General features: G+C 37.2%; 2 protein-coding genes across 2 annotated transcripts in view; one reads left to right on the top strand and one right to left on the bottom strand.

Annotated features, from left to right (window-relative positions):
• LOC148946564 (inactive peptidyl-prolyl cis-trans isomerase FKBP6-like) overlaps positions 1-5,597 on the top strand; it is a 77,281-nt gene extending 71,684 nt beyond the window's left edge. Inside the window, exon 10 of the mRNA XM_089097044.1 lies at positions 5,200-5,597. Coding sequence (XP_088953170.1) covers positions 5,200-5,457 — 258 coding nt within the window. The 3' untranslated portion in view covers positions 5,458-5,597. The remainder of the gene's footprint in view (positions 1-5,199) is intronic.
• A 5,112-nt stretch (positions 5,598-10,709) lies between these two features.
• Positions 10,710-21,073, bottom strand: part of LOC148946563 (coiled-coil domain-containing protein 130 homolog) — a 31,777-nt gene continuing 21,413 nt past the window's right edge. Inside the window, exons 5-7 of the mRNA XM_089097043.1 lie at positions 18,420-18,605; positions 15,903-16,041; positions 10,710-12,877 (exon numbers count right to left, since the gene is read on the bottom strand). Of these exons, the coding sequence (XP_088953169.1) occupies positions 12,447-12,877; positions 15,903-16,041; positions 18,420-18,605 (756 nt within the window). The 3' untranslated portion in view covers positions 10,710-12,446. The remainder of the gene's footprint in view (positions 12,878-15,902; positions 16,042-18,419; positions 18,606-21,073) is intronic.

Below are 21,073 nucleotides of genomic sequence, written 5' to 3'. Positions count from 1 at the left end.
TGAACAGGTGAAAGGAAAAAAATACCTTTTCTTCCTTATCGAGGGAGAGAGCAGAATCTAAATATCATGTTGTTTTTTTCTGTCTCACTTACTTGCGTCAAAACGTCGTGAATACAGACACCATCTACTCCTTTTTGGTCCCACTCGAGCCTTGAAAATCGCCTAACAAAACAGCATATTTTGTTATGGACCGCACTGAATTACACTTTATGGGCTGCAATGCTTCTTACGATGTTTTGTCTCTATCTATTTAGATTGATTAATCTACGTTTCTATTGGAATTAATAATAATAATTTATTTGAACCCTCTATATATACAAAAAATGCACTCAGAGGAGTATGAAAAAAGAAATTTATAATCATTTATAAGCACTATAAAAACAAAAAATAAACATTTATCATTAAACACTAAAAAAAAACACTACCAATGACTTACAAACGATTAATACATCCCAATGGAAAATCTACAGCTGACTCAGATCGCTGTCTGAATCTCCTGTCTAAAACACACATCTTATCACATATCTAAAAAACACTGTAACGTTTGGAGATATAACTTGTTACGAGATCAAATAGGAACACGAAGAAAATGTCAACAAAATTAGAAAAAGACAGACCGAATTTGTTGACGTTCAGACGTGGTAAAAATTTTCCATAATGGCACCAGAAAAAATACATGGGGAGCAAAAAACGAGTTATAAAGCTGACCAAGCGTTCTTTTGTCAAATTAACCTTTAACTCTAGAAAAACGTCCATAGGACTTTCTTAACTTCTCTCTCAACACATTTATTGTTAATGACCTCGCTGTTCAAATTGAGGTCCCAAATGCAAGTCCAAGGTACTTGAGTGAAGCAGTGGCAGAAATTGAATCAGGGCCAACCTCAATTTTGAATCGGAAGGGTAATCACAACTAAAAACGAGAAATTCAGTTTTAGCAGAAGCGACTGACAGCCCGATGTCAGACAACCCGGCATAAAGGCTGTTCACAACGGCATGGAGTGATTGCAAATTATCAGACCGCAGAATTGTAACATCCTTGTTTGGATAAGAGAATTTTTATTACGGACTTTGACCAGCTATACCCTGTTGTAACATAGTGGATTCATCCTCTGATTGGCGATACGGTGCCCGGGGTTTAGTCCCCGCCGCAGCAGGGATGAGCAAAAAGCTTGCTACTTGTCCTTGTAAAAGGGACTCAGCAACTTAAACGTCGATTCGACACCCTATGCGCCAGCAATCGCTCAGGAGGATCTTTATCCTTTTTTATTCTTGACCAGCTCTTCAGGACTTGAAACTACTCTATACAAATATGGCCAAATTACGGCTTGTGAGCCGTGTGCAGCTCTTTGAAAGACTGAAGGCGGCTCTTGAAAAGAAACGGAAAAATTGATGGAAATAGGATTTGTTTGCAATAAAATAAAAATAAAGGAAATATGAATTTATGTATGCTATTCCTATCTAACTGTACTATAATGTACTTATTTCTTGATAAAAGTTACATTATTACTAAAACAAAACTTATAAGCAAAAATTTTCTCAAAGAGAAAGGCAAACACTATCCGGAATTAAAGAATAATGAATGGAGTAATGAATTTATGCTTTTAACTGATGCAATGAATATCTACAATCAAGGCCTTATCCAGGGGGGACGCCCAGGGTTTGAAGCCCCCTGAAATTTGCTCCGAATCGTAAAAACGTGACAAAAATACATACAAATAAATTTGATATGTTTTTTAGGGTTTTTTGTACCCCCCTCCCCCTGAAAATCCTGGATACGCCCTCAGCCTCACAAGACACATCTGCAATCCCTCAACCTCACATTACAAGGAAAAGATAAAGTTAATAATGATCTTATTCAAAATTCCAAGTTTTATTAACAACATTGCATCTTTTTAAATCCGATTTAACTACAAGAATGTTAATCACTTCCCTTGTCTGGAGAATAAAATCTCTGAAAATGATGAAAAAAAAATAACATGGCATTAAATTAGAAGAATTACACAAAAACTTTCACTTGCGATTTGATGATTTGAATAATTGAAAGATTTCTCAAAATTTTCTTGTTAATTCATTCGTGATTAACGTTGTTAACCATGGATTAACGACTCCTTATGTCTGAATGAAAGTGGCACATGTGAAGTCGGATTGTGAGAACTTCAAGTGGATTATAATCTTAAAATGCCCCATAAACTACACAAATCTGCAAATGAGCTTTGGAAACTAGTGCTACTATCAAAGTACTCCAATTCAAGTAAAACTGCTTGCAGATTACCGCCTCTATTCTGCACAGCATATTATTGTGAGTCGCTTTTTCGCACATTGAAGTTTATAAAAGCGAAGCCCTGTTCTTAACTCACAAGTGAACATTTAACGGAATTAATTGTACCGTGCGGACGAATTATGCACCCAACTTAAGAAAATTCATGGCCATCTGCCATCTACCAAAACACACATGCCATCTACCAAAACACACATGCCATCTACCAATAAACAAGAGCTGTCGTGTCAAAAAAATTAATTATATTTATTTATTTGTTTTAAGACGCACTCAAGAAAATAAACATCCCATAACAACTAATGTTTTTTATATTCTATTTTTATATTGGCTCTCGTAACGAGAATTTTTTGGAATGTGGCTCCACCTGTAGTGAAGCTTGACCACCTTTAGTATATAGTAGCCGTAAAAGTAACTTTTTAGTTGGAATGTGTCCTGCTTTAATGGAGGAAGGGCGGGAGGATGTCTTTTGACCAATCTTGGGAGGGGGATTCCCTATATGCCCTCTTCTTTTTCCTCAATCGAAGGGTCGTACATTCATACAAATATTCGTTCCTGAGTGTTTCATTTCCCTTTAATTGAATTCAATTTTTAATTCAAACCTTTTTATTAGCATAAACAATACATACTTTGACAACACGTCGAACTGAAACAGAAAAAACGCTTGAAAAACCGACCGTTTGGATATTATTCATGTTAATTCATTTTAGCAATTTAAAAAAAAGAGGGGGTAAAAACAGGGGCGTAGCTACAGTATTTTTAATGGGGGGCAATAGGGGTGCTATTGAAGTAGGTGCTATTCAAGCGATAGTGAAGAAAAGTAACTATTTAACAAACGCGCTACTTGGTGAATTTAAAAACAGGACGCAATACATTATAAACAATAAACACACATTAAACAATCATAAATGGATGTACTGTTGCTTGGGTTTTACTAAAGTTGTCAGGAATGAGCTGCTGCAGACGACAGTAGTATAACGTAAACAAGCTTTCAGGTGGGCAAAGGTGAATGTTGTATACACTCGGCTTTTATCAGGCTGATTCGCCACTACTGCTACAGTACATATCCCCCCTCCACTTCCCCTAACCCCCATGCCCATCACAGGATGCTCAATCACATAGTTGAACCAAGCGCTATTCTAACAGCCCCGGGTATCGCGCTATTCAGTTGCACGTAATTGAATGGATTTTGACTGTATAAGATTTAATTTGTTGTACTAAACGTTTAATATATGTGATTTATTGAAATATTATTTATAACTATTTATTAAATTGATTTGTTTATCGGTTTGCTAATTTATATTAATAAATAGCATTGATATCAACAGGCCACACAAAGCCGAAAAAAAAATCATAGGCAGTGCAATAGCGCTGTCTAAGTAAAGACATAGGATGCGTGAAAGTATTACCACAGATTGGGTAACATTATATTGTGACATATTCCCCATGTTTAAATAGTGACTTTATTTCTAATTTGAAAGTACTCGAAAACTAAAGTTAGAGTAATCAACTTATCCGTTGGGCATTATTTGACAAAGAATATCCAGAAAATCTGAACTTTTCTTGGCATCATTGCAGAAGAAACCTTAAATTAATCAAAAATTGCCAATCGGAAGGGAAAATTGACTCCTAGAGTTTAAAAGCTACCTACTCCTTTTTATTTAAAAAAAAAAATGAATTCTATAAAAATTACACAAAACTTTTTCTTGTGTAAATCAGGGTATGGGGGGTATACATTTCTAAAGGGGTTTACACTGAATATGGTTTTTATGTCTATAATTCCCTTCATAAGCGAAGCTCGGTCTCCTGGTGCTGCGTGATAAAACTGATAATAATAGAAAATGGGTTGATACTGCTTATATGTGCACAGACAAATTTCTAAATTGTAAGAACAATATACATATTTTGTTTAAATTCACTTTATTCTATTCTCACTAGACATTTCCCACATCATGCTGATGCAGAGATATAGATGTCCCACAAATAGTGCTGGCATTGTGTGAAACGTGACTAGTCATAATTCTTAGCACATTTATGTCAATTCTTCTTTTGGAGCTAGTTAAAAGAAATGGTTAGAAAAGCGAAAATTGCAAGAAGCCAGCATGGTATTATAGAGGCAGTTCTATATTTATGGGTTAGTATGTGAATCCGAAACATAAGGAATAAAACATTATCAGTGCTTATTAGGCATTTCAATGACAAAAAAGAGAATCAGAGTTTTAATTAAATACCTAAATAAGAATTAAAACAATTAAAAGGTTCCGGGAGCGGATCCCCCTCTACCAAATTCCATGACCAAACTACAACCAATTTGACCAATATAGTTATAGTGCAAATATCATTATAAAAAGTACTAAGTCTTTTTTTTCTTTTTCAATGATTTCTTTTTCATTCAGGAAATTATATTCACTGTATATCTACCTTGTTATTCTTCAATGATTTCATTTCTGTCGTGTTAGATGTAGATGGTGTATTCATTTCCACTTTTGAAAGTTTTCAACCGAGAGAATCTAATCGTGAACTGACAGATTTTAGGAAGTAAAAGCACCTTAAATATCAGTACAAAAAAAATAATACCCCCCCCCCCGTCCTTGCCCCCTCTCAGCGACGCCACTGGGTAAAAATAATAACAACAAAGAAGAAAAACACACACAATATAGAAAAAAAAATAAACAAAAATCAAATTATTGCAAACTTTAACTATTCAACCTTCAAACTTTAAGGGTTTTATTCCACTGAAAATAAAAATAGCAATTACGATTTGTAATCCCTATTATAATTCCAAATAACAAATGTTATTTGTTATATTATGTATTTGTAAATGTTATGTATTTGTAATTTTAAAATAACAAATCCCTATTAAAACTCATCGGGTTTCACAAAACCACCTCCTCACTAGTTCTTTTATAATTTTTCTATTCTAGTCTGTTGCGGAGAAAGACCTGATCAACTACTTGACATCAAACGGTGTGAAGTTGGAAGGAATCGATTGGGAATCAGTTTTAGAGAAAGTAGAATCCTTCCGGCAAGACGGATCACGCCATGAGCTCATTTTGCCCAGTTTCATGTGCCTTGATCTGGAAATGATGAAATTTGTGAAAAATTTAAGTGACTATTTTAGGCTTTCGTTTGAAGAGGTTGAAGGTTTTCAACTTTTTAAAATTGTCAAAAGGAAGAATTAGAATCTTCCCCCCTTTTTTCTTTTAAAAAAGTAATTAAACCGTTATTTTCTTCGTAGCTGCTGCACAGATATTTTGACAATCACTGACAATCAAAGTACTAAAAAATCTTTAGCTTAAAAAACAAGGTAGTGACTAGGGGTTGAACCAAATCTTATAACTATTGTTTTCTTTTCGTTTTAAGGTTTTATTTTGCTCCTTACTTGAAGTTGAAAACTTGTTTTTATATTTAATTTCTGATCTTTTTCTTTAATACTGCTAGACAATGCGGCACCCCCTTCATAGCAATTTACCTTCCCCCATGAAAACTTCCTTCGTGTAACGATGCTCCCGTATAACCCCCCCCCCCTCCACCTACCAGAAAAAATCCCCCCTGCAAACGTCTGTATACTTCCCAATAACCAATACTATATGTTAATATTGGGTAAAGTTCATAACTTTCCGCCCTCCCCCCGGGAGGGCGGAAAGCTGAATATGATGGTGTGATTTTCATTAAGGTTCTATAACTTCTAGGGGGTCTTTCCCCCTTTTTTCAAAAATCAGCCAAGTTGTTTCAGGCACGTAATTTGATTAGTAAGAACTAGATTTGATGAAATTTCTATATTTGAAATCAGCAATAAAATTTGATTCTTTCGGTGTATCTATTGGTATCAAAATTCCGTTTTTTAGAGTTTCGGTTACCATTGAGCCGGGTTCGCTCCTTACTTACAGTTCGTTACCACGAACTGTGATAGGTAACGAACTGTGATAATTATCAAACAGGTGTTAACACTTAAGTCCTTATGCATTTATAATGCAAATAATTGACAAAAAAAACTATTATCTGGTGTTTTGTGACACAAATTGTAATAATTAATTATTATTGATGGTAAATTGCCTTCTCAAGCGAACCCCATGTTAGCTGCTAGAACTGTAACTGGTGCTGAATCCAACCGTCAGTTTTTTCTTTTTTGGGGGGAGGGGAAGGGGAGATTTGGTGGTGCTTCAATCAGAAAAATCTATTTTTGGGCAATTAAAATTAGATACAATATTGTTTACATAAAAGTTTAAACTTCCTGAAATTTATAGTATAAGTGCTTTACAACCTGCCGCGTCAATTTCGGGAGAGGATTACTCCCTAGGTTTCTGCCCTCCACCAGATTTTGGGTAATACCATGTTAGGTATTTGCATTAAAAAAAATTGAAAAAATACCCCTGCCCTAGATTTTGAAAATACAATACCCCCATCTCCTCTCGTATATTTTCGTGAAATGACGCCCCTATTTACGATGGTATTTTTTTTTTATCTTTAGTAAACTCTAAGTCAAATTATCTTTATTTAAAGTGATAACCATGTAATTAGATGCCTGTAATTTTTTACCGTACCCCAAACAAAAGCTGTATGTCAAATGTGGTTCAATCCCACTTTCTAGGACTATAATGAAAGAAAGGTTGAGATGGCTAGGGCACGTTCTGCGGATGAACGATGATAGATTGCAAATGATTATGCATTTTGGCCATCTATCTGCGGCCAAACGAAAAGCAGGTCATTCCTGAAGAGGGGGGGGGAATAGGTCATAAGGAAGAATATAAAAGAAATTGGAATTTCATGAGAGGATGTACAGAGTGAAGCTTTGAGTATGTTGGGGTGTAGGAGAAGCGTACCCATCTGAGTCGGCCTTAGGTGGCTTGGTATTGCAGTGAGTTGTTGTACCAGTAGGTAGCTGGTTACATTGCATTACTTAGAGACCCTGAATGCCTCCAGTTGTAAATTGTAAGAAGTGAACTTGGTCCAAATGGCTTCTGAAATGCCCGATTTTCATGTATGTTAGTTTATATTTGATAATTTAATTCTGCTTCTTGACAGATATTATTGTTTTTCTGGATACGTTCAGTTTTGGTCACAGACAAAATGTCTGTAATACAGACGTCCAACTGACATATCTTTATGGTACCAACCAATTAGTTGCTGGTGTTAGCCTATCCTCAGTTATTCAGGCTTCTAGCGCGCATTAACGTCATCACACATAGACAAAAGACACCCGTATAGCCGACCCTTTCTTAACATTGTAAGATAGGGTACTTATACATCTGTAGCATATACTTTTGGTCTGTGTTTTTTTTTTGCTTCTTTTTATTGCCTTTTCACTCTTTTTACTTCCTATTTTTCTCTTCGTTTGATTTTTCTTATCTTTGGTGTTTCGAAGGTTTTTTGCTAGATCTGAACTTTTTTTTTCTTTGTACAGTAAAATATTAAATTATCCGTAGACTAAATATGGTTAAAAAACTTCACAAGACGCTGGGGTCAACCTCAACCTCTTCTTCGAGGTCCACTTAGACGTCCCTTCATTGAACGCGGTACAGTGCAATGAACTGCATCCAGAACTTCCTCGGCGCAATCCACCCGCCCCACTCACTGACGTTATGTCAACAGAAACGACGGACATTGGTGATTGTTTTTCGATTCCTCTAAATCCACTGACATAGATGATCCTACTTTGGTAGTTTCATTTACATCTTGAATTGTGGCAGTCGCTTCAGGAATTTCTACAGAGCCCAGAGAGCTTGGCGATGAGACAGGAAACTGGGAGCTTGACAGAAACTGAGGGCTTGGGACATGAAACTGGGAGCTTGACGGAAACTGAGGGCTTGGGACAGGAAACTGGGAGTGGTCGGAAACTGAGAGCTTGCAGTGGAACAGGAAAGGGTTGTACAGGCCATGGGTATTGTTGAGGCATTGGCACGGGGTAATACGCAAAACCAAAAGATCCTACAGAAAACGGATAAAAGCCCAGTGACAACATGTGATAGGCAGGAAACAGAACCGTAGGCGAGGCAACAAGCTGCGTTGGGTAGGAGGTCGGAGAGGTAATTGATTTCTGATGTTGAGAACAAGCTGAACTGACAATTGATTGGAGATTCTGAAGAATTGGCAGGAGTTAGGAGAGACCATCAACTGGGCCAGAATAACCTTTTGAGGAACTATTGGCCATTAGTAGGTTACTAGATCAAAAGTCAGTAGTAAGTTATATATATATATATATATACATATATATATATATATATATATATATATATATATATATATATATATATATATATATATATATACATATATCAACGTCAGACTTCATAGATTTGACGTTTAGAAACGGAAACAGTTTCTAATTTGATCTTTCTTCTTAGCTTGATCATTCTTCTTAATTTCTTTTTGGATTAGTTTTCCAGTACGTTTCTTATATTTGCTGTTTCCCATTTCTAGCCAGATTTGTACCCTTGACCCAATAGTGTTAAATTTTGACGCAAAAGTAGGATACTTTTCCTCCCGATTAGTCAGAAGAATCCTCCTCCTTTAACTGAAAAATCTTGGACCATTTTTCCTTGTTATGATTCCCCGGGAAAATCCCCACCTTCCCTTTTTAACCTATGTGCAACTGTAATTATTGCTAGAACACCTCAAAAAGAGACAATTAGAAAATTTTTTCGTATCTGAGATTCTATTTTGTTTTGATCGCTTTTTTGTACTTTAATAAGTGAAATAAAGTCTCTAATTTTCGGACAAGGTGTTTAATTATTTAGGTAATAGAACTACCACAGGGCCCTGGCAATAAAAAAAGTAATAGCACCAATAAACAAAAAAAAAAAAAAAAAAAAAAAAAATGAACAACTGTACTTTTTAATCTACACACTGATTAGCTAAAACATGAAAATGTTGTTATAAAGTAGTTCTGTTATAAAATCCCTATCAACTTTCAGGACAACACTTAGAGGCAGATTCTGGCGGTAATACACGTTAATTAGGAGGAGGAGGCGATCCCCCCTAGATTTTGAAAGATACCTTCTTTTTATTTTCATTGAGAAACACCCTTCGGTATTTTCATTGAAAAAAAGAAAAATACCCCCCACCCTAGATTGAAAAAAATACATTTTGCCCCCCCCCCTCCCTCCCTACATTTCCGTGAATATATGCCCCAGCTTGTAGTGCAGAAAGTAAATAGGTCAAGTGACTTCTTCTTATAAAGTACCAGTAGTTCCACTGGATTCAGTGCTCAGATGAAAAGAATCTAGAGCTAGGAAAGCGAGTCCACAAAAGAGTTCGATAGGTTGCTTTCAGAACTTAAATCCTTTAAGCACCGCAGTTAAAATAATAACAATATAAAATTTTATTAACTGTAACAGAAAATAAAATGTGTTCAAAATTTAAATACAACTGAAAGCTTGAATATAGCCGAAAAAAAAGTTGAAAGTTAATCCTTGCCATCTGAAAAAAAGTATTAATTATTTTTGAATTTATTTATTTCGTAAAGGAATAACCACGGCCTATAGTAACCTAGAAAATATCCTGAAACCCCTAACAATGGCGTCAGATCGAAACAGAAAGCCCATAATAGCATTGAAGTGGTGGATTTTATTTTAATATAGTTCTACATGGACGTCTTAATACGAAAAATCGGGGAGGGGGGAGTGGTTGAGTTGTATCGGTGCTTTCGCTTACAAGAAACAATAAATGAAACGTGATGGAATGGCTGTTTTTGCTGGAGAACACCCCTGCCTGATCCTAGGTTGAAAACAGTTGTAACTTCAAGTTGGTATGTATTCAGAGAAATCTTGTATTCATGCCGTCTTTTCTCCGCGAGCCGGCGTTTACCCCCCCCCCCCCGCGGAAAATTGCTCCCTATTTTACCCTTGGATAATTCCATGATTTTCATTAGAAGGGAAATTGAAGTTTCATCTCTCCTGTTTAAGTCAGGGGCAATCTAACTGCATTACTTATAGTAAAGGTAAAGACCCATAAAGGTTCTATTTATTAATATTTTTTTCAGTTCATTTTTTTTCCAGAGGCACTTCATATGGAAGGGGTGGTCGAATAAACTTTGGAGGGGGCCCAGTCAATTGGAAATCGGAAAGTGCCAGTTCCCTTTTCTAAGATTTATCCTGCTTTTGAACGAATTGCTACCGAATGAGTTGTTACTGACAACAGTGTCTAAAAGAAATCCTTATTCTAGTTTAACGGTCCTTGTGTTTCAGCAGTTGTTTTGAAAGAAGGCCGTATCCAGGACTTTCCTTTAGGGTGGGGGGCTTCGGAACAGGAACGGTCACCATAAACAGGATCTAAGTGTGACGGAGAAGAGCTATTTTTACAAGCAAATCCGACTGAATGTTCCGCTCTTATGATCCAGTACCTAGTTAATCTAAGTTAGTTAAAATACTTAGTTAAAGACATGGGCGTAGGGAGGGGGGGCACCTGCCCCCCCCCCCCTAGCCCTTCAAATTTACATTAGATATGGCGGAAAAAGCCGATGGTTTGGAAAAAGCAGTTGATAAAACTCCATCACACTATCGACTGTCCGCCCTAGACAATATACTGCCTACGCCCATGGTTAAAGATAGAGGCGCAAGCCTGTTTTTGCATATTCTTATTAATCAAAACCATCAAAGTGTCACAAGCCTCTTTTTTAATTGCATTCGGTACTTGTATACATAAATGAAAAATAACATGCATATGATACGAGAAATGTGGTTGAATACGGCTATTTAAAAATGCAAGGCTATTAGGGTATCATTTCTTAGGTTTAAATGTAGAAAACAAATGACTAATATAATTTTACTCCCGATTAATGGTAAATTTGATTTATTTATTCTTTTTTTTTTTTCACAAAGTGGATGTTCGAAATCAGGCACTGTCCAATTGCTGATGTATTACCCTAGACACAGGATAACCAAAGGAATAAATCAGACAGTTAATTAAATTGATGAAACTCCAGATGTAGGGGCATTGCGTTTTTTAAGCCCGCGAAAATCGGATTCATTAAAAAATTCATTAAAAACTGTAAGTGATGCTTAAAAAGAAATGCTCAACAGGTCTTGGAGCTACAGGGCAACTAAAACCCCAATTTTCCCCTGTATTTCCTAGGGAGTACCTTATTTTACCAATTTTACCTTATTTTACCAATTTTGTTTTACGGTAATTTTACAACACTAATTGGATAGCTGTGCCAACCTCTTCATCCTTATTTACTGGCTTATTGTATTGTTGTTTTAATTTTTTTTTATGTTTTTCACTTGTTTTTTTACTCCGAAATACGAATTCGACCCTTTGGGGTTTATATATATAACTAAAACTTGAATTGGGAGTTCGATTAACTAAATAATCTGAACAGAAAGAAGAAAGCTTAATTAGTAAAAAACCGTAACGCCTTATTCACACTTCTTCTTGTTTGGATTATTATGACGATGATTTCGCGTAATCTCATCACTAGTCAGATTCCAGGCCCTGTAGATTGCGGCAGCTGAGATCGAACTCCGCGTCCCGTTTTACCAATCAGAGGTCAATCCCACTATGCCATCAAAGGTCTCATCAAGGATTACTGATAAACGTTAAGACAAATATTTTTCTTCTTCTTCTTGCTTTGATTATTATTATTGGATTATTAGGGAGGTCAAACTCTGGGTTCCGCATTACCAAGTAGAGATCAATCCCATTATGCCACCAAAGGACTCTTCTCGGATTATTGATAAACGCTAAGAAAAACCTGATTCTTCTTCTTCGGGTTATTATGAAAATTTGTTTGCATAATCTCATTACAGGAGTTGCGGCGGGTTGCGGCAACTGAGACCGAACTCCATGTTCCGTATTACCAATCAGATGTCAATCCCACTGCGTCACCACAGGATATTCACACTTTCATTCTTGATATGTCTCATGCTATTAGGCTACAATATTCCAAAATATTTGACTGGTCATATTTGGATGTATTTCTCATATTTAGTAAAAGAAGGCCCTGAGACATGTATTTAAGTCTTATAAATATTTACTTGATATATATAAAATCTCACAAATCTATCAAAAGCACTTCATCGCACGATGGATAAGACATGCCGTACATTCTTTCCAAAAAGAACAAAAAGAGAGGAACATAATTTTTGGCTAGAGGATTGCTACACTTCAAGCCATGTAGCAACGCTTTTGGAGAAGAAGAACAGTAATGAAAGACAGAAATCACTAAAAGGGGTCAGAGATTGGGTGAAGCAGAGAAAGGATTGGGTAGTGAACGTTCCACAACATATGAACCGTTGTTTATACCTGAAACTTCTCCATCACTTTCTGAACCTAAACTACTCGAACTAGAATCATACTGACACAAGGTTCTAAGAGCATTTTCACTAGTAACGTCATTGCGTTCGACAAATTCATTACAGCTACCACTTCCCAATCCCTTCTTTAAGTCATCACTCTCATCATCATTAGGATTTTCTACTGAATTGAAAGCGTCATCATTTTTTGCTTTCTTTAAATCATTATCTTCTTGCTGTGAGTCTCGACTTCGCTTTCCTTTTATGATGTATTTTATAGAAGAGCTCCCAGACGCGACTTCTCGAGGACGAGAAAAAATAGAACTTGATTGCAGGGCCAATTGGCGCTGTTGCCGCTTCTCTTCAGGACCTTAAAAAAAAATATATTTGAGAGGAATGTCAGCAATTGAAAATTTTATACCGCTAGGAGACAAAATAATGTTTTTGGAAGGTTAGGTTGAAATTCCCTATTTCTATTCGACGTATCTAGATAGTAATAAGGATTTAATTCGTTTTCTAGAAGGTAATCAGGATGTAATTCATTTTCTAGATTTTGCGAGGAGCTAAAAAAATTGAGGGAAGTTTTTCCGGTGGTGCTGATTTAAAGAACGTGTCGACAAAATCGTCCAATATGCCGACAAATACGAACCACAAGCTCAATTTCTACGATAAATTTTCCAAGGTGTAGACACACGGCGGCGACACCTTTGATCTCCACCCTCCCCACCTTAAAACACCCCCTCTCCTCCTTAGCTGCGCCCCTGACTGGATAGCATGGTTTTAACCGATTGAATATTTGGATCCTTCACCCATGCAAGTGAAAATTCAATAAACAAAACATGTATGATTTATTGTATTCTTTTTAGTTGTTTTGGTAGAGGATGTACGTTCTTGAAGTCACCATGCATTTAGAACACTGCTGCACTGGGTGTTTATTGACAAGTATTAACAATAAATATACCTGACTTCATTTGACTCACCTGTGCTGCTCTCTCCGCCATGGTCAGACTTAGCAGGTGGCTCCGCCCCCGAGGACTGGGCAAGCAAAAATTACCACAGGAAATCTTGTGCCATCTTCTGGTCAAGTTGCACAAATAAAAATATATCGACCAATAACCGATATTTTTTTCCCGATATCCGATACTAACACTGACCCTCATATGGGCCCGATAATATCGGTCGGGTGCCGTAATTTATTTCGGGAGTGGTGTAGTATGTGACCACCCTTATGGTTCTAAGACTATTCAAGACTATTTTACAAAGTTTTCATGGTTCTAGCTCAAATAGTTCAGCTGTTAATTCAGTGCCCACAAATAAAGAAATACCAACACACACAGAGTTGATTCTACAATGTATACAGATAAACTAGCCAAAGGGATATATTAACTATCAACTATACATACAAACCGGTTAGCAAAAAGACTGCTTCACGGGTTTTATGTTGCCTCTCTCAGCTCGTGTCACTCGCCATGGTCGGTCACTCGGGTCTTTACTACAGACAAAAGGTATATATTACAGATGTCCAACTGAGCAATTTTTTGGTAACCGATACATTTGGCATTTGTGCTCGTTTGTTATCACTCTCTTAAAAAAAGCTAAATAAATCTCGCTTTGTTCGAAGTAAGCTTAATCGGAATATTCGATCTTCACAAAAATTCAAAAGAACAAATCATAATCTCTCTATTGATTACTAAAAGTTTTGATCCTAAGATCATTTAATAATATTGATGAATAAATATGAATTGATTGTTTGAATGAATTAATTGTTTAGCCAAAATGTCAACGCTATCTTCCAACGCATCAGTACTGTCATCACCAATAGCTTGAAGCCATATCTAACGCACGGCCCCTTTTTTTGACGCTGCAGGATAGGTCTTACTTACTTTACTTTCGGCGGGAACCAGACCTGTCCTGTCTGGCACCAAAAGATCTTGGAATGACTTCCGACGACCACTTGGACCTGTCGGCTGCAGCTTCTCCGGCGATCTTCAGCCAGTCTTTGTCCCATCTCCGACCGTGTCTCTTGAATCCTCCCCACGGTTCCAGGTCCTCCTTGTATTTTTGCCACATGTTCTTCTTTTGTCCTCCTGGCTTACGTTCCCAGGAGAGGACTGATTCGCAGACAAGGACATCTCGACATATCGTGCCTTTGGGACGGCGCAATGTGTGGCGGAGGAGCTTCAGGCGACGTTTTTTAATGATAAGCGATAGCTCTTCTGATTGGCCACAGCGACTCCTTACTTCACTATTGGAAATCCTGTCCTGTCCCTTAATGCGGAGGATATAACGAAGGTAGCAGCGGTCGAACACATCCAAAGTTCTCGCATCTTCAGCCTTGTCTCGCAAGCATAAAGTAGTACTGCTCGAACAATTGCAACGTAGATTCTGACTTTTGTTTTGGTTGAGATCTCCCGTCTGGTCCATAGTGCTTTTTTCAGACTAGACTCCCCAGGCTTTTGCTATGCGGGCAGAGATATCCCTTTCAGCTCTGCCATCTGGTGTTATGATAGAGCCAAGATACTTGAATTCTTCGACGTTTTCTATTGGCTCGCCGTCAAGGGTAACCTGGCAAAGAGCGGGTTGGTTGAGAGCCAGTACTTTAGTCTTTGCGCCACTGATGGTCAGTCCGATGCGCTTTGAGACCTCAGAGGTATTGTCGATCATGCCTTGCAAGCTGTCGGCGGTGGTTTCGAGCTCAGCAACGTCGTCTGTGAAGTCTAAATCTGTCAGGGACTGGAGGAAACCAGCTATTTGTCCGAACACTATTCCGCTATGGTTTCTCATTGCATTATTCATGATCCAATCTATCGCGTAGTTGAATAATATAGGCGAAAGGGGGCATCCGTGTTTTACCCCAAACTCAACTGGAAACTTAGGGGTGTAATTGCCGGAAACACGGATGTAAGTCTCCGTGTCCTTATACGCACTTCGGAGTATCTCAATGATATCTTGTGGCGTACCGTCTTCAGCCATAATTCTCCATAGCTCCTCTCTGGTCTACATCTGTATTATCTACCAACTGTCATTCCCTACTTTTGCTGCCCTCGCTAAGGTCAGCAGTTTGGCCCAACAGTCCTCGGGTAACGTCATTCCGTGTCGAATTCTCTGAATTTTCAGTGAACTTTTTGTTAGGGATTCAATATGTCATTATGGTTTCAAGTTTGACATCAGAAACATTTTATTTTTAATTTGGATAGTTTTGTTTTTTCGCTGCACGGAAGCACATATAAAGATAAACACACATTTGGTTTTATATAGATAGGTATATTCTTGAAAGTGCAGAATATAGATGGCAGCATGTTTCCTATTACCCAGGGCATGTATTTACACACTACCTACATTCTGACTACCCTAGAAACTAAGCACGTTATGAACCAAGTATAGAATATGCTTACTTTGTAAAGGAATCAAACGTAATAAAGCTGCAGTCCTATTGTCTTCATCAGATTTGGGCAACAAATTTATGCTTAACGATCCTCTATTTAACAGCTCTTTATCTTCAGCTATTAGTTTCTTATCGGTTTTCTTTCTATCCTGAAATTAGGAAAGAAATATAATCAAATTTTATATAATATTTTATGGCGAGGGGGGAGGTTTTTACTGCAACCCCATGATTTGTTTTAATAAAAGTGGACGGTTTTGTTCTTTCTAGATGCTTTTCTAGGTTGTAATTTTTTTAGTTTCTTAAACAAAGGTATTTTTCATAATCTAGAGGTTGGGAAGGGGGGGGGGCAAAAACTAGTGGCGGCATATGACCGTAACTTTTAAATTTAGGATACCAAACATGCTCAATTAATGTTATTTCCTAGAAAAAAACATACCATTTGTTCAAGATTCAACTATGAACACAACCCTCGAATTATCCAAACTTTAAAGTCTTAATTAAAAACAACCTAGTATCGTTTTCAAGACAGCGCTTCATGATCAGCGCTTCAGATTCAACTATGAGATCAGCGCTTCAGATTCAACAATGAAAACAACCCTCTAATTAGCCAAACTTTAAAGTCTCAATTAAAATACAACCTAGTAACGTTTTCAAGACAGCGCTTCATGATCCAACACCGCATTAATGAAAATAACACGGTTCCGAAGAGAATAAAATTGAAATGTTTGGCTTTTAAGATAATATGCTAAAAACACGAGAAAGGAGAGCATAGACATGATGAGTTTGTTGTAGTATCTTTAAAGTTTCGTTAAAGATGGCGTCTACTCTTGTCGTCAAAACTAAGAGTTTTCTTAATCAAACTTTTCAAAAATAGTACCTCACATCTTGAGAGATATTATATCCTCGGAATGTAACGAATAACTATGAAAATTTCATCCGAGTTCGTATAAATTTATTTTGCCATGGCAGTCGCTGCGGCATGAGACACCAAATTGCTTTGGTGAAAGAAGAATTTTTTTTTTCAAATGTGGAGGTTTTCCCGCAATTTTTGCTTTCAGCTTGTGAAATATGCTCCTGTTTGATAACTTCCCCTGTTTCGAGATAATTTATTAATATAACTCCATGGCTATCGCAAAAAACAGTCACCACCATTTCTCAGCCAGAAAAACATAGTTTGCAGTCAAGTGCTTTCACTACATTTTTGTTTCGTGTCTATAGTGTTGTATCCAAGTTTTATTCACAGTGACTAACCAGCACCATAACTTCTAAGTACCTAGATTGCACCATTCTAGCACCTAGATTGCACCAACAGATCGTAGGAAATGTTCATTCGAACAGGCTTTGGGCCAACGCGAGCAAAAGCGGTACCCAACGGATAGACAGCTTTCTCATGTGTACATCTTGATTCAAAACGTGGCAAGCACCTGGCGCTTGCCACACTTGGTGAACTGCGACGCTATCGTCAGTGGCTTGAAGTTTCCGGATATCCTAAACGTTCCTCGTAAACCAAGCTGGAACGACCACGTTTGAATTCAACTACCCAACATTGGCAAATGATAGGGCAGTCTCCATACAAAACATACAACTCACAGTTGATTTGTGTAGGTGTATTGCCTTAATAGATAAAACACCCTTTTGAAAATCTAGACACACATAGTATCTTTTGATTTACTTTTAAACATCCTCAACTTCCATGAAAAATTAAATTTAATACCCTATTCTGTTCCTAAGACATTGCATGCATGTTACTAACCGGCCATTTTTTAAGTCAATTGAAGCGTGAGTTTGTGTGAAAATGAATGAAGTCGAATACCGAGATGTCATCAAATATCTGTTAGGAAATGTCAAATATCTCGAGGAAACTTAAGTTCGCCTCTGAAAAACACTAGTGCCATCTAGCATGGGTATCCAGCGCTACCTATTTAAACTGATAGTAATAAAACCGGTAAAACGAGCTTGCAAAAACAGATATTTGATGACAGCTCGGTATTTGACTTCATTCATTTTCACACAACTTACATTTCAATTGACCCAAACGATTATTCTGCGCCCAAAATGGCTGAAATTTTGATGAGTGCTCTGTTCAGAGTTGTGCAGCCGCGTTGCCCAACATTTACTGCCAAGTTCTGCCAAAAATTTTCAGAAACCATCGCAGACTGAAATCCTAACTGATAAGTCTTTTCATTTTGGCATATCCATAGAAACTAACGGCTCAATCAGGGCACCTTTAATATTTTTAGCAAGGTTTTCTCTCTCTCTCTTTTTTAAATATATTCAGATGCGTATCATAGCCATTTTTTTATTTCTCACTCTTGGAAAATTTACTTCCTCACTTTCCAAAAAATGTTTTTCGTTTCCACAGAAGTTACTAGGACCGTTTTCCCTTTTGTTCCTTTTTGTAATGACAGCTGTGGCCATTTTTTAGATTTTTTACTCTCCAAAATTTATTTCCTCACTCTCCACAGAAGTTTCTTTCTCTTGTAAAGTTGTTAGTGTTTCTCAGGATGTAAGATCTCTGGAAACTTACCCTCATTAAATCCCTGAGGTGTCTGTTGGCTGCATAATCATCCTTCCAAACTTCTTGGTGGGCTTGTAACCTAGCAATCGTTGGTCTTGAATCTTTGGCTTTTGCTGTGTCTGCAGCCCCATGCTCTAGTTTAAACATAGCATCAGATGCTAGCTTCCGCGAAACTGCTTTGTCATCTGGAACCACCTTTAAGAAAAATGAAAAAAAGACATAAAAAACAGGATTCCTCTGAAGAAAGCAAAGGTTAAGAAAAAAAGCTAAAATTATCTCAGTAATGCGAGGGACTTCGAGCCAACCACCATGAATGTGTACATCTTTCATTAAAAAAAAAAACACGCGACCGCTGGCAGAACAAGATGAAATATGACCAATCGATCTACTTTCAGAAATTTAGTTAAGAGTATGTCAACTCAACTTTCCAAAAAATATTGTTTTAAACCATTTAAGATACTCTAGTCAAATTTCATGTTTGTTTTTAAAATAGATAAGCTCGAATTCGACGCCAAAAAATTCATTGTACTACCAACTGCTATAATCCTAAAAATATTAAACGCACGTCACCCCTCCAATCACCAGCTCCTCTGCAAAAACAGTAGGCATGTTGGAAACTGTCCCCCAAGCACTCCCCTCCCTTTCTATCTTCAAGTTTTAAGCAGAAATTGAGGCACAGTGCCTGAATTTAAGCTTAATTAAGACTAAGGTTAATTTCAAATATGAAACAGAAGATTCTCAGAAGCAATACATGCTAGCTGTGAATATGTTGGAGGGGTATATTATGCTTCTTTTATAATAAAATTTGCTCATTTTATTTTATTATTACTATTACTTCTTACACAATGCTTAATAAAACGTAGTTTTGCGAATTTATCTTTTCGTGCCATCTTTTTGAATAAGCGTTCATTACAAAATTTTTAATCTTGAAACAATATAATGATTTTGTTATTTGCATGCACACATAGATCAATTGTTTTTTTCTTCTTGTTTTTAGGGGGGGGGGGGGTAGCTTCAAATCGAACAACTTTTTCCTAGCACCATTTTCAGATCTTCTGACAGTCCCGGATAAGAAAGAGATTAGAAAAGCGTTTTTTTTTTAATTTGCTAAGTTCCTTCTTCAACTCCCCAATAGGGTCTCGTAATTGTTTCTTATGAAAAAAAATTTGATTGTTGACCCTATTCTTAGTGTTGATGACCTGGCCTCTAGCCTGTGTAGTAAAGAGATGAGCCATTTCGGGGTGGGTATTGTGTTTTGATTTGTTTGTAGTCAGTGTTATGCATTTTTGTGCATAGTATTTATTTATATTTCTTGTTTTTCTCTCTTTGTGAACTCCATCGTTTTCACTTTTTTGTGTTGGTGGGGAATAAAGTGTTTCATTTATTTCTCCTTGGGTTGAGGGTACTTTGGACTAAACTTGGGTCCAACAAGATCACCTGATCCCAAGTACGATTTGTTTTATCAGTACCAGCTTCAAATCAATTAGCCTACTCAACCTCCGAAGATTTTCACCAGAACCTGCTTTTGTATAGACTGGATTTTGATTTAAAACAATTCTTGAAAACAAAAGAATTCTGATTAATTATAACAAAGACAAATTTCCATTTTGATCTATTAAAAATGCATATTGGAAATCGCAAACATCCAGATCTCTTTGAAATTCCTACTTTCTAATTAGGGTCGCTAAACTCTGCAGTAAACGAGATGCAGCAGTACTTTTCATATATTCCAATACTAGATCGCAAAGGATCAAACTCTTACTAGTTCCCATAAACTTCGAGATCACTAGAGATGCCGACATCCCAAAATGGGTGTCGTAATGGGTGCCGACATCTCAAAATGGGTGTCGACATCCCAAAATGGGTGTCGTAAGTAATGTTAGGCAAGACGGGTTCTAGTCGCCATCAAAAATAGTTTAAGTAAGGTAAGTGAAAATGGAACCCGGCAATCTTATTATTTTGGACACTGACTTTCTTTTCGGTTAAAATTTTAGGTCCCCATTTTATGGTTACTCTTTGGCCCACAATTACGCTTCTTAGCGATTATCAACACTTCCTAATTGAATAAAAAAAAACTTTCATATACAGACCAATGGTCCGCGTGACACAGGTAAGGATCTCCTGATTCTCTGCCATCAACCAGTAGTGGTATGCGTGGCTGGGAACAAACCATCTGACGTTTCTAGTATTTTCCCCGAGAGAAACACTAGTGTTTTTCTCCGGCTACCCATTTGGAGCTGGGTCGACAAAAGGCTGAGGTTACAGAGTCACATCGATGACCCCCGTCCAAAATCAATTGATGACACAAGGACTCGAACACCTAAGCAGATAGCCCACATGGGATTGCGAGTCCTGCGGGTCAACCACTCGGATAAGAGTGGTCGGCACTTCCCAATTGCCTGAATATATATTTCAATACGAGAAATTAGACGTAGAAATTCGAGATATTACACATGGCATCAATAATTGAAGTCTAAGGCACTAGCAATGGGAGGCAAAAGAGAGGTTACGCCGCTCTCCCGCCTATAGGGCAAAACACATATAAATAGTTGAAAGTATTATACCGTTCAGAAAAATATACCTTCCTCCCACAAGACAAATTTCTGCATGTTCGCCCCTCTTTGAAAGAAATTTTCCAGACACCCCAGGTTAGATTTACTATG

This window comes from Artemia sp. Qi Xiang Cuo, chromosome 11 (genome assembly GCF_049724085.1).
Source record: "Artemia sp. Qi Xiang Cuo chromosome 11, ASM4972408v1, whole genome shotgun sequence".
NCBI classification, from domain to species: domain Eukaryota; kingdom Metazoa; phylum Arthropoda; class Branchiopoda; order Anostraca; family Artemiidae; genus Artemia; species Artemia sp. Qi Xiang Cuo.
This window is presented reverse-complemented; position numbering and strand designations above follow the sequence as displayed.